Raw genomic sequence first — 12,940 nt, forward strand, 5'->3', positions numbered from 1 at the left:
CACAAACTGGAACTGTCTTCTGAGGGCTAGGCTCCTCCAGGGCTTGATGTTTAGCCAGTTCAAGCTCTGCAGTCAAGCCTCAGATATGGCAGGAGAAGGGAGGTTGAAGGCACCTTTGCCCCTCTCTCTTAGTCTTTCTCTAACCATCCACCTTCCCCTGAAAAAACTCATGCTGTTCCTCCTCAGTCTTTCTGAGCTTGAGGCTTTAAATCAGCCTCCCAGACCCATCTTGCCCCCAGAATCCACTAATCCTCCCATCCCCTCAAAGGAGATTGAGAGAGTGAGGGCCTCCTTGCCCAATGAGAGACATCGCAGTAGGCCTATTCCCTCCCCTATACCCTCGGCATGGGGTGGGGAAGCTGGATTGCTTGGCTTTTCCTCCCTTCTGAGACAGGGCTCCTTGCTCCACCACCCAGCTGACACAGTGGCCTGGGTCATGTTGGGTCACTGGAGCTTTACCTCTGCCTGTTCTGAACAGCTGCAACTCTGCCAGTGTGGAATCCTCTGGCATAAGTGGAAAGTCAGGTCCCCCCCATGTGGTGAGTCTGAGGGGCTGAGCCCAGAGCAGAGGGAGCAGCGGGGACCTCCAGCGGGGACCTGACCTGCCAGGGTCAGTACAGTTGAAGGTGCCACAAACTACAGTTTATTACAGGTTTGTTTGTTTTTTAAAAAAGGGGGGAAAGACTCCTTCAATTGTACTGCTGTGGCCTAGATCATCAGTTACAGTTTCAACTGGCTTAGTCAGAACTGTGAATTAACATTTACCTTCTGTTTGAGTGCCGTATCTACTGGCATTGTCACTTTATTGTGAATTCATTGGATTATTTTATGTAAACTGCTTTAGGAGTTTGCTGACTAAATAGCAAAATAAATATAAAATGAAATAATAAACATCTCAAAGGATCTTCAGATACATTCAACACAGTAAGTGAAAAATCTTTTGGATGTATTTAATGATACAACTAACAGTGGACGTTTCCATTGGCAGAACAGGCTCCATCTGCTGACAGAAACTTCTGCTGTCAGCAGAACAGACACAACTCTAAATATTTAAAAAACATTTACCCACCATAAATATGCCCCAATATCAGTTTTGTGAGATCTGTGATTTTATCAACAATCCTGCTAAACTCCAGACAAGCCCACTGTAAAAGGCAATGGATACTACAGAGCAATTATGTTTTGCAAACTGTTCTGTCCCAGCATTAAAAGCCTATAAGAACTTCATTTTACTAAAGATAACATTTATGAATTCGAAATCATTTCCTTGTCTTTTCAGACACTGTTGTATAGATACTTCAAGAAAGGTTTAAGCCTTTATCTTGGATCTTTAGCTATTAAAACAGCTTCTGTTTGCTATTTCAACCCCCGCCCCCCCTAAATACAGTTCTTCCACTTCAGGAATACTGTTCAGCACTGCTGCTTAGTTCTGTGATCTGCAAGACCTTTGTTGGAGGTGTTAATCCTTTTTCACATGACAGACTGAAAAACGTTCTTTCAGAGAAGTGATATATTGCTTTTTCACATCAAAGGAATCTAACTTTTCCCCTTCACTGGGACATGTACAGAAGCGAGAGGAAATCTGGAAATATAACGATCTAGTATATGTGGAAGCTGGAACTAGATCTGTGCTTTTCTTGGCCCTCCTTAAATCTAACAATGGATTTCATCTGACAAACCAGAAATAAGTGAGATAATGGTCTCCTTATGATGCTTAGAACGTCACTTAAAATTATTTGATGAAAGTCAAGCTATTGATATAAAAGGCCCCTAATATTCTCTCAAACGAGTCCTGATTAGAGATGGGCACAAACCTAATCACAAACCTAATTTTGTCATGAAACTGCTCCTAGGTTGTGGTTCGTGATTGAGTCTCCCAAAAACTGCCCACGAACCGGCATTTTTTCCCACATAGTTCATGTGATTTGTGACATCAGTTTGTGAGCCAGACACACTGGTGCCAATTAATTAATTGTCGAAGCAATGGGGGGACAGACTTCTGCAGCCCTGGAAACACCACTAGTGGCCCTCCACAGCTTGATAGGCAGCTTTGGCTGCCAAAATGAGGGCTCCTGTTCTGCTCTATGGGAGAAGAATGGATATATCCCCCCAGCTCAAATGCAGCCCTTTTTACTTGGCAGCAGGCAGTTAGGCAGAGAAGGAAGGAACTGGATGTCATTCTTCCGTACTGTGAGCAGTGTTGGTGCTAACTCAGGGCTCTGAGGCACCTCTCCCTCTGCTACAGCCAAGCAAAGGGGCTCAGCCAGTGAGTTCCTCAGCTGAGGAACTACACAGTCTCCCTCTGTGGGAGTTTTGCACACTTGTCCCTGGCTGGGATGGTGTCTGGTAGGATCAGGACTCAATACCTGTCCCTTGGATTCCTTGGCTGAGGACCCACCCTCCTAACTGTCAACACCCCTATGTGCCATAAGGGTGAAAGTGGGGGATAGGGCCCACAGGGGTGCTCATCATGGGGAGAAGTCCACCCCACCTCATCCCACAGTCTCTGTCCCTGTAGAACAAACCTGTCCTGCCATCTCACTGGTGTCCACTGCCCAGACATACTGAGGTATCATCAGGGGTTTCAGAGGCAGAGCCTCTTTTGCCCAATCTGTTTTCGAGGATTGACTCGGAGGTAGAAGAGCTACTAGCACTGCCCAAACCAGAGCAGTTCCTAAATCTGAGAGTGGTGAATTGGGGTGGTGGACAAGCATCCAGCCCCTCCACATCCCAACTCATTGGGGCTGCTCCCAGCTCGAGCCCACCCCTCCATCAGTCACACTGAGGGTGCTGTGGGTGGGAGTGGAACCTCCAGGCAGCCCACCCTCCAGAAGATCGTTCCCACAAGGACGCTGGCCCAGTCAAACAAAAGGGCCAAGGGGAAGGCCAAGGAGGCAATCACACTGGACTGGGCACCAGCCTCCACACTAGACCAGGGGCAGCTCTTCCCCCAAGGGCCAGGGCCTTGGCAGAGAAGTTGTAGGTGGGTGTGGCCACCTGGTTGCATCCTCTTTGCAAGGAGGGGGAGTACAGAATGTGACATCCCCTACATTTGTGACCCACGTATAAAGGGCAGCATTGCTCTCTGTAATGCAGAGCTCCTGCAATGGAGGCAGAACCCCTGGAAACAACTGCGGAGGCCTCAGGCCAACCAACATGGCCAGAGGGAACAGAGGACAGAAGAGGCTGGTGGAGGGGAGATAAAGAAGAGGACCAGCAGCAGCAGCCCTCAGCCACCCAGAGCCAAACCAGGAAGGAGCCCCAGCACTGGTCCTCAGTAGTAAGCTGGGAGGTTGGTCGCATCAGGTAGGCCAGCTGTGCCCTGTTGGAGGGCTCAGTGGAGGTGATGTTGAAAGAGTACTCTCCAAGCCCCTGTGCCCGCTGGCTCCAATCCCCTGGAGTACTGGTCACATAAGGCTGCCATCTGGCCCAACCTGCCCTATATGGCCATGAGTCTCCTTTCCTGCCCCCTCAACAGTGTCCATAGTGAGCAAGTGTTCTCCCAACTGAGAGGCATCCTTACCCTCGCCACTCACACTTGGACCCAGCCCTGATGGATGAGCTGGCCTTCCTGCTGGGTTACCCTTCACTGGACCTTGGGGAGTAAAAGATCCAGGGTCACTATCTCCCCCCTTCCCCACATCCAACTCTTCACAATTTCTGTCCCCCCATAAATTGGTGCCTGCAGCCTCCCCCAACCTGCTCCTCTTGAATTGTGTCCCACCAAGAACTGTTGCTTCCAGCCTCCCTCCATCTAGGTCTGCCTCCTCATGATTTCTGTCCCCCCAAGAATTGTTGCTTCCAGTCTCCCCCCATCCACACATCTCTTCACCATATCTGTCCCTCAAGAATCAGCACTTCTAGTCCCCTCATCCATACCTGCTTCCTCATGATTTCTGTCCCTCCAATAAATGGTGCTTCCAGCTGCCACCCAATGGATCAATATCAACCTCCAAAGACCCCTCTAAGCTGCACTACAGGGTACTGGCACACAAAATTTTAGCAGGCAGCGCAGGCATTTTTACCTCAGCCCACTAGAAGACATTTTCCCTTCCACTGAAAACAATGGATGGGGGCACCTCCTTTTGGGGCCCACAGAATTGGACCCCCTGGTCCAATCATTTTAAAATTTGGGGGGGGGGGCTTTGGGGGGTTGAGAAGAGGCATTAGCAGCTGTGCTGCACATTTGGTGCCTCTAACTAAAAAAAACAGCCCCCTTCAGAGCTCCAGATACCCCTAGACTGATTCTCCATTATAGCCTATGGGGCCCATTGACTATAATGGTCCCCATAGACTATAATGGAGCTAGAAAAAAATGATTATTTTTTTTTTTTGCACATCCCCATTATGCTTTTCAGCATGATTTGTAAGCTGCCTTGAGTCACAGGGAAAAGTGGAATATAAATATTTGAATAAATAAGTAGTTTGGGCAGGTTAACAACATTTAAGCAACTTCCTTTTTGTTAGTTTAGACAGGGTTCTGACAGTGATTGTTCCACCTCTGTTATACATGACCTGTAAGTTTTCTAAGCTCCAGTGCAGGTCCAAGGCCAGGACTTCCAATATAGTGGACTGGGGCAAGTAGATCAGAGGTTAGGTTTACCAATATAATGGGAAAGAGTAGGTAGACATGTTCTCCAGAGGACACAGGTCTAACATTTATTGTATTTTACTGAGAAGCAGTCCTTAACGAATCAAGCAACATACTGGAGCTTTCATAGAGGTCAATTTTAAACGGTTAGGCCATAAGCTATGGACATAGTTCTTTATTTTTGAACCTGTTTTGGATCCAGATATATACACATGCTCCATCCAGCTCCCAATAACAGCTGAGCCACAGTATTCTACACCATCTGGAGTTCCTGAATTGATTTTGAGGAGAGACCAAAGTACAGTGCATTATGGCAGTCTAGTCCTGATGTCACCACAGCATGGATTCAGGTGACCAGATTAGTGGTATCAAGGTACAGGGCCATTTTTCAAGCAAGGACGAGTTGGACGAAAGCCTTTTTTTGCAACTGCATTACCTTCCTTTTCCAACAATAATATTGAGTCTGGTATAGCCCCAAGGCTCTTAATGTAGTCAGCAAGCATCAACTGAACCCCATCAAAAGTGGGGAGCATAATGTTCTTCAAGACCAAGCCCTCCATGGCCTCAGTTCCTAATATCTGCATGACTCTCTTTCCTCTGTGTTCTGCCATGACAATTTCATTCATCTGAACAGGACCTTTTACAGGTACCACCCTGAAAATCCGCAAAATAAAAAACTGCCTGTACATGTGCATTCTCTGTTGCAGCCCCACCTTATGTAATGGTCTGCCTGATGAAGTCAGGAATGTTCTCATTGTCTTGGCTTTCCACAAGCTAACCTGAGTTATTTGGGAGGTCTTTTTGCACAAGAAATACTGCTGTACTATAACAATAACTGTAACTGTAACAAGCTTGGAGTAAAAGGTTGTTTGTATTGTAGATTATACAAATGAGTATAGGTCATACACTATCTGTTGTCGTTGAGTAAGCTCTTTCTATGTAAACTCCACTTTTGTGCTTTCATGCTATGTAATTTTTGCCTTCGGGTTGGTTTCCAGATCTCTACAAGTCAAATCCTACTGCACTGTCTTCTCGGTGTCCCACTCTGTCCATGGTACTGATTTAGTTTTCTGTAATCTACCTTGAGTTCCAGTCAGAAGGTAGGCTATAAATTATGTAAATAAATACATTAAAAAAACCTACAACCACCAGGAGTTATTGAAGGGGCACTACAGTAAGACTATAACAAGACTTAGTATGGCTATTAGTCTATCAACAGCCATCTTATGAAAACAAAAAAAAATTACACCCCCCCCCCCCCCGTATTTTAATGAAGGTACTATTCTAAGTATTCGACTTACAATGTTTTTTTAAAATATGAATGTATGGAATAGTCAGTTCAGTCTCTTGCCTGTGATACTTGCTTTCAGTCCCAGCAGTTAAACACAGAGCACTGCTATGGTGACTGTACATAACATTTTTTTCTCTCTTCAAAATAAAAGTCCAGTAGGTCTTTAAGGCTATCACAGAACAGTGCTGAGTAAGACCATAAACTGAATTCCATGAGCATATGAATAAAAAAGCAGTATTGAACGGAGAATTTCTGGGTCAATTTGTTCAATCTGCCATTTTTTTATAGGCAAGATGTTCACCTAGAAGTAGGAAACTGGCTGAATTAATTCTTTACATTTAATGAAAATAATTCAAACTGACTATTAAAACACTTCCTAATGACTGATAGCTTCTAGTATTTATTTATTTTATTTATTTATATTAAGATTTATACCCCGCCCTTCTCACCTAAGTGTCTCAGGGCGGCTTACAACATGATAATTCAACAACTTCAGCTTAAAACATTTAAAAATACAATCAAACCATAAATTAATAAAGACAAGATAAAATAAGATAAAATAGAACCGGCGGCCTATAAATACATTTTGTTCCATCCATGATGTTTCCATTGTCAGTTGATGTCATAGGCCTGCCGGAAGAGGACTGTCTTACAGGCCCTGCGGAATTGCCCTAGATCCCGCAGGGCCCGCACCTCTTCCGGCAGCTGGTTCCACCAATAAGGTGCCGTTGTTGAGAAGGCCCGGTCCCTGGTGGATTTTAGGCGGGCCTCCTTTGGCCCGGGGACTACCAACAGGTTTTGTGAACCTGAGCGTAGTACTCTCTGGGGAACGTGTGGGGAGAGACGGTCCCTAAGGTAGGCAGGTCCTAGGCCATATAGGGCTTTAAAGGTAATGACCAACACCTTGTACCGGACTCGGAATATTACTGGCAGCCAGTGCAGACCCTGGAGCCCCGGCCGAATGTGCTCCCATCTTGGGAGCCCTAATAACAGCCGGGCAGCAGTGTTCTGCACCAACTGCAGTTTCCGGGTCCGGCACAAGGGTAGCCCCATGTAGAGGGCATTACAGTAGTCCAGCCTCGAGGTGACCGTAGCATGAATCACTGTTGCCAGGTCGTCACGTTCCAGGAAGGGGGCCAACTGCCTCGCCCGCCTAAGATGAAAAAAAGCGGATTTGGCAGTGGCTGCTATCTGAGCCTCCATCGTCAGTGAAGGCTCCAACAGCACCCCCAGGCTCTTGACCCTGCCCGACGCTGTTAACGGAGCGCCGTCAAAAACTGGCAGGGGGATTTCCCTTCCCGGGCCGCAGCGACCTAAGCAAAGGACCTCTGTCTTCGCCGGGTTCAGCTTCAGCCCGCTCAGCCTAAGCCACCTAGCCACTGCCTGTAACGCCCGGTCCAGATTTTCTGGGGCGCAGGCGGGCCGGCCGTCCATAAGCAGATAGAGCTGGGTGTCATCAGCATATTGATGGCAACCCAGCCCATACCCTCGGGCCATCTGGGCAAGGGGGCGCATATAGATGTTAAATAACATCGGGGAAAGAACCGCCCCTTGAGGCACCCCGCAATCAAGCGTGTGTCTCCGGGACAGTTCCTCCCCAATCGCCACCCTTTGTCCCCGACCGTCAAGGAAAGAGGAAAGCCATTGCAAGGCCAACCCCTGGATCCCTGCGTCGGCAAGGCGGCACGCCAGAAGCCGATGGTCGACCATATCGAACGCTGCCGATAGGTCCAACAGCATCAGCACCGCCGAGCCGCCTTGATCCAGATGTCGCCGAAGGTCATCCACTAGGGCGACCAGCACCGTCTCCGTCCCGTGGCCCGGGCGGAAACCAGACTGGTAGGGGTCAAGGACAGAAGCATCCTCCAGGAAACCCTGTAGCTGCAACGCCGCTGCCCTCTCTATAAGTTTGCCCAAAAAGGGCAAATTCGATACCGGCCGATAGTGTGCCAATTCGGTCGGATCTAACGTTGTTTTCTTCAAGAGGGGACGGACCACCGCCTCTTTGAGCGCTGATGGAAAATGTCCCTCCAATAGGGATCTATTTATGATATCCCGTATAGGATATCTTAGCTCCCTCTGGCAGGTCTTAATAAGCCAGGAGGGGCATGGGTCCAATTTACAAGTTGTTGGGCGTGCAGATAGGAGGATCCTGTCAACTTCTTCCAGGCTGAGCGCGCCGAAGCCGTCCAGGACACAATCCGAAGACAGGCACGGAGCCTCAGGTCCACTAGCTGTATCCAATGTGGCAGGGAAGTCGGAACGGAGCGATGCGATTTTATCCGCAAAAAAATCCGCAAAAGCCTCACAGCCAATTTCCAATTCATTAATATTTGGTCTGCCCTGTGGCAGCGTAGTAAGGGTCCGAATTGTATTGAACAGTTGTGCCGGGCGCGAAATTGCAGACGCAATCTCTGCCGCAAAGTAAGTTTTCTTTGCGGCCTTGACTGCCATCTCATAGGACTTCATAACCTCTCTATAAGATGTTCGAGTCGCTTCGTCTCGAGTACGCCGCCATTGCCTCTCTAGCCGTCTGAGTCCTTGTTTCAACCGCCGCAACCCCTGGTTATACCAGGGTGTCGGCCTTGAACGAGGGCGCAGAGGACGCCTAGGCGCGATCTCATCGATGGCCCCGGTAAGCCTATTATTCCAAGACTCCACCAGGTCATCGAGGGAATCGCCAGGGGGCCAGGGATCCCGCAGAGCCGTCAGGAACCGTTCCGGGTCCATCAGGCTCCGCGGGCGAGCTAAAATAAGCTCGCCGCCCAAACGGGGTTGGGGTGGGACGTCCACACGAGCCTTGAGGGCATAGTGATCCGACCATGGCACTGCTATAGAAGCAAGATCGTTCACTAAAACTCCCGAAGCGAAGATCAGGTCTAACATGTGACCGGCCTGGTGAGTGGGTGTCGTAACTACTTGGGAGAGTCCTAGTGTCGCCATGGAAGACACTAGGTCCATCGCCTGATTGGAGGTCACGTCATCGGCATGAACATTGAAGTCACCCAGGATCAAAAGCCTCGGGTGCTCCAATGCCCATCCTGCTGCGGCCTCCATCAGTGATAGTAAGGCGCTGGCCGGTGCGTTAGGCGGTCGGTACACCAGCCAGATCGCCAACCCCTCCCCAACATCCCACGCCAGGCCGGCACATTCAATGCCCTTGATCTCCGGAGCCGGGAGGGCCCGGAAGGAGTAAGCCTCTCGAATGAACAGGGCCACCCCTCCCCCCCGCCCGCTAGTCCGCGACTGGTGAAAGACCGAGTATCCTGGGGGCGCCATCTGGGAGAGAGCTACGGTCTCCCCATCGCGGACCCAGGTCTCGGTCACGCATGCCAGGTCCATGTCCTGCTCAAGCAGGAATTCCCTGAGGATAGAGGTCTTATTATTAATGGACCTGGCATTACATAACACCAGTGACGGAGGCGAGTAATTTCGCCTTGCCCCGCTACCTGTCACCATCGGGATGGGACGCAGGCTGGAAGGTGGTCGAGCACTATCTTGTCTCGATCTCCTTCCCTTCCATTTCTGCCTGTTCCCACCGTCATACCTTCCCCTCCCCAGGAGTACCGGAATCCCCAGGCCAATCATCTCTCACTGGTGCCACCAGCCCTTCTACTGACAGATACTTGGTTTTGTCTCTTCTCAGCCCTCCCACCTCCGATTGGCCTATCAATAAATACCCACTAATATCTAATAGTTACTTAATCTAATAGTTATTTAATCTACCCCCCCCCATCCAATCCAATTCACTAGCTAACAATAATAATTTATAATTCCAATTGGCTTCTTAATTAAACTCTACAGTCCTTATCCCTTTTCTCCAATTAATTTGCCATAAATAATTCCATTAAATTAGCTAGTCAATAACCAATTTTAAATAACCAATAATCAGTCCAATCTTAATCTTAGTAGTGGCAAGAAATTTATCCAGATCACAGTTTAACAGAAATGAGACCCTTCCCACAAAATCTAAGTTATATGAGCAATGACCAACTTACACAAGCTTTCAATGATAAATGAATGGATTTACCTTGGAATCTGGGAGTCCAGAAAATGAGACGGCAACTCAATTCAGACAAAACACAAAGTTTAATGTAGGGCAACTCAGTTCAGACATGAACACAAGGTATAACTATTGTTATTTCAAGTCTGTTAGATTTCCTCAGAATGTGAGTTACTCAGTATTAGGTTTCTACAGCATCAGCAGGAGGACTGCAGGTACCACTACAATGTAGAATTTCTTCTTCTAGTGTACTGGTGCCTGAATTGCCAGTCATTTATAATTTTTTTTTTAATTATATATCATCTGTATCTCATTCCTACAAACAGCATATATACACAAAGTCACATTATACATGTTTAAATCTACTATAAAATATTGCATCTTAGGTAGGAAAAATTGACTCACCTTTTTGCCCATGACGACTGCTAAATTTGTCCCCAATTTCAGGACGCCTAGTTTGTCTTAGTAATATTTTGATCAAGAATGCATCCTCTGCATTTGACGATATCATGACTTTCTCAATGTATGAATCAGTTGCACCCTTGTAACTAACAAATAGGAGACAAAAAATATTCCTGTTCCAAAAATACAGCAAAATCGACACATGGCAAGTCCTCCGTGAACATTAATAATGCTTTGAAAAATAGGAAGGATGTAACTATGCTTAGGATAGCCATTGTAATTTATTTCTTAAAAGAAAGTTATGATAAAGATAGTACTAAAAACTATTTTAGTTTAAACCATGAAAACATAAATGGCAGATTTTGCTTTAAAAAAAATCCCAAATATATTTGTGCACGATTTAAGAATTATTAGAAAGGCAACAGCATCATCAAGGAATCTGAACATAACAAAGTGTCTTAAAATCTCCAAGAGACACTGACTATAATTAGGGCCAGCCTAATTGCCTAGGGTGCTGGCCTTCGGGGGGGGGGGGTGCGAATTGGGCACCCCCAAGTGACTCGGTGATGTCGCACTGCCACCCAGCCTGGCCGCCTCTCCCAGGTTCCCCTGCGCAGGGCTCTAGGAGTCTAAACCCCTGATGTGCAAAAGCAAGGAAAGGATCTTCCCCCCGCCATGCCTCTCAGAGACTCCAAGAGGTGCAGGTGGCAGGGCAACCCCTTCTCTGAGGTCACTGCAGCCTGATTTCTCCATTCTATTCTATGGGTCCATAGGATGGAATGGAGGAATTGGGCTGCTGCTGTGATACGACCCCAGAGAAGGGATTTAAGGTTTAAAACTTCTTCTGTAGGGTCGTGCCGTGATGGCAGTCCGATCCTCCATTCTATCCTATGAGCCCATAGAATAGAATAGAGAGATCTGGCCACAATGACCCCAGAGAAGGGGTAGGCGCAAGCAGTTAGCCTTTCCTAGGGTGCCAAAGAGTCTAGGCTACACTCCAGCTCCTTTCAAATGTATTTTTATTTATTTAATTTATATTTCACCCTCTACCACAAATGGGCTCAGGGCTGGTCACAGCAAGTCATATAGGAATACATAGAACAATTAAGATATTAAAACAAACAACAGTTAATAGCTGACAATAAAATTACTATTACAACCAGCACAATGTCAACCCATGATTGATATATTGCTAATTTAAATTGTTTTAGTCTATGATATTTATTGTAATTGTTTTTATTCTTTTAATGTATTGATGTAACCCACCCTGAGGCTGTTTGTGGGAAGGGCAGGATATAACTTTAAATAAATAAATAGTCTGACCAAAGATGGTAGGTATTCTGGGAACTGAGGTGCCTTCTGAAGAAAGCTGATTAAGATTGAACATAAAATAGATACTTGGTGGCTGGTGATTCTTGTTGTTCTCTTATGCTGGGCAAGTCAGAAAGGGCACTATAGCACTATAACAGTAGAATCATAGAATTGGAAGGGACCTCTAGGGTCATCTAGTCCAACCCCCTGCACAATGCAGGAAACTCACAAACACCTCCCACTAAATTCACAGGATCTTCATTGCTGTCAGATGGCCATCTAGCCTTTGTTTAAAAACCTCCAAGGAAGGAGAGCCCACCACCTTCCAAGGAAGCCTGTTCCACTGAGGAGTGTGAGAAGTGTGAGCAGGGGAGGCTGGGATGGATACGACATCTGCCACCTCAGCTATAGGCCTGGCAGAAAAGCTCCATTTTACAGGCCCTGTGGGACTGTAATAAGTCCGCAAGGCTCTGATCTCCAATGGAAGCATGTTTCGCCAGGTCAGAGCCAGGGCAGAAAAAGCCCTGGCCCTTGTTGAGGCTAAACAAACATCTTTCAGGCCAGGGACTACCAGAAGGTGTTGGATGGCTGAGCCTAACACTCTTCAGGACACATATGGGTAGAGTCCATCCCACAGGTATGTTGGTCCCTGGCTGTGTAGGGCTTTAAAGGTTATTACCATAACTCTGAACCAGATCCGGTACTCAAAATAGATGAGAGTTTTCCCATGGACTTTAGGGAGAAATGGATTGTATCCAAAGAGTCCTATGGAACCTGAATGAGTAACACTTTTATTGTTATATAAGTGTCCAGAGGTTTCCCCATAGATTACAGCCTATCAGAAATACAATATTGTTCATATTTTTTTTTGCCAGGTAACACTGCTAACCCTATGCTAAGCCAACCAAAGATCTAGACCCATCTGTTGCTATTTGAAGAGCTTCTTTATCTGATCACCACTCTTGTGTTGCTCACACCTATTGCTTTTCCAGAATGAAGCATCTCCCACCCACCGTCAGGTTTTTTAAAGATAACATACGTGACTGGTACATCTTTATATTGTGGCTGCTGCAGTACACTGCTGCCTTCCAGAGGGGTCTGTGTCACAGTTGGCATTGATTTATTCACAAGCACCTGCTTGTTTTCTACCTTTTCACCTGTGAAGAGATGAGGAAAGAACTGGATGATGCTGGGCGATATTTTAGGCCAATTTACAAAGGTATCATGAGATTTTACAGAAAGATTTCCAATAGTGAAAAGATGGGTTGTGAGCAGGAATATTCTACAGCATCCCTTTCTTAAGTGGATTGTATTAATAAGTCATTGATAATTAAGCAGGGCC

The 12,940-nt window shown here is 46.8% G+C and overlaps 1 protein-coding gene across 1 annotated transcript in view; it reads right to left on the minus strand.

The window, feature by feature from the left end:
- The window catches only part of POLR3B (RNA polymerase III subunit B), a 92,790-nt gene that overhangs the window by 24,923 nt on the left and 54,927 nt on the right, over positions 1-12,940 (minus strand). The window contains exons 22-23 of the mRNA XM_060245573.1: positions 12,638-12,755; positions 10,291-10,433 (exon numbers count right to left, since the gene is read on the minus strand). Of these exons, the coding sequence (XP_060101556.1) occupies positions 10,291-10,433; positions 12,638-12,755 (261 nt within the window). The remainder of the gene's footprint in view (positions 1-10,290; positions 10,434-12,637; positions 12,756-12,940) is intronic.

The sequence above is a fragment of the Heteronotia binoei genome, chromosome 8, assembly GCF_032191835.1.
Source record: "Heteronotia binoei isolate CCM8104 ecotype False Entrance Well chromosome 8, APGP_CSIRO_Hbin_v1, whole genome shotgun sequence".
Taxonomy (NCBI): domain Eukaryota; kingdom Metazoa; phylum Chordata; class Lepidosauria; order Squamata; family Gekkonidae; genus Heteronotia; species Heteronotia binoei.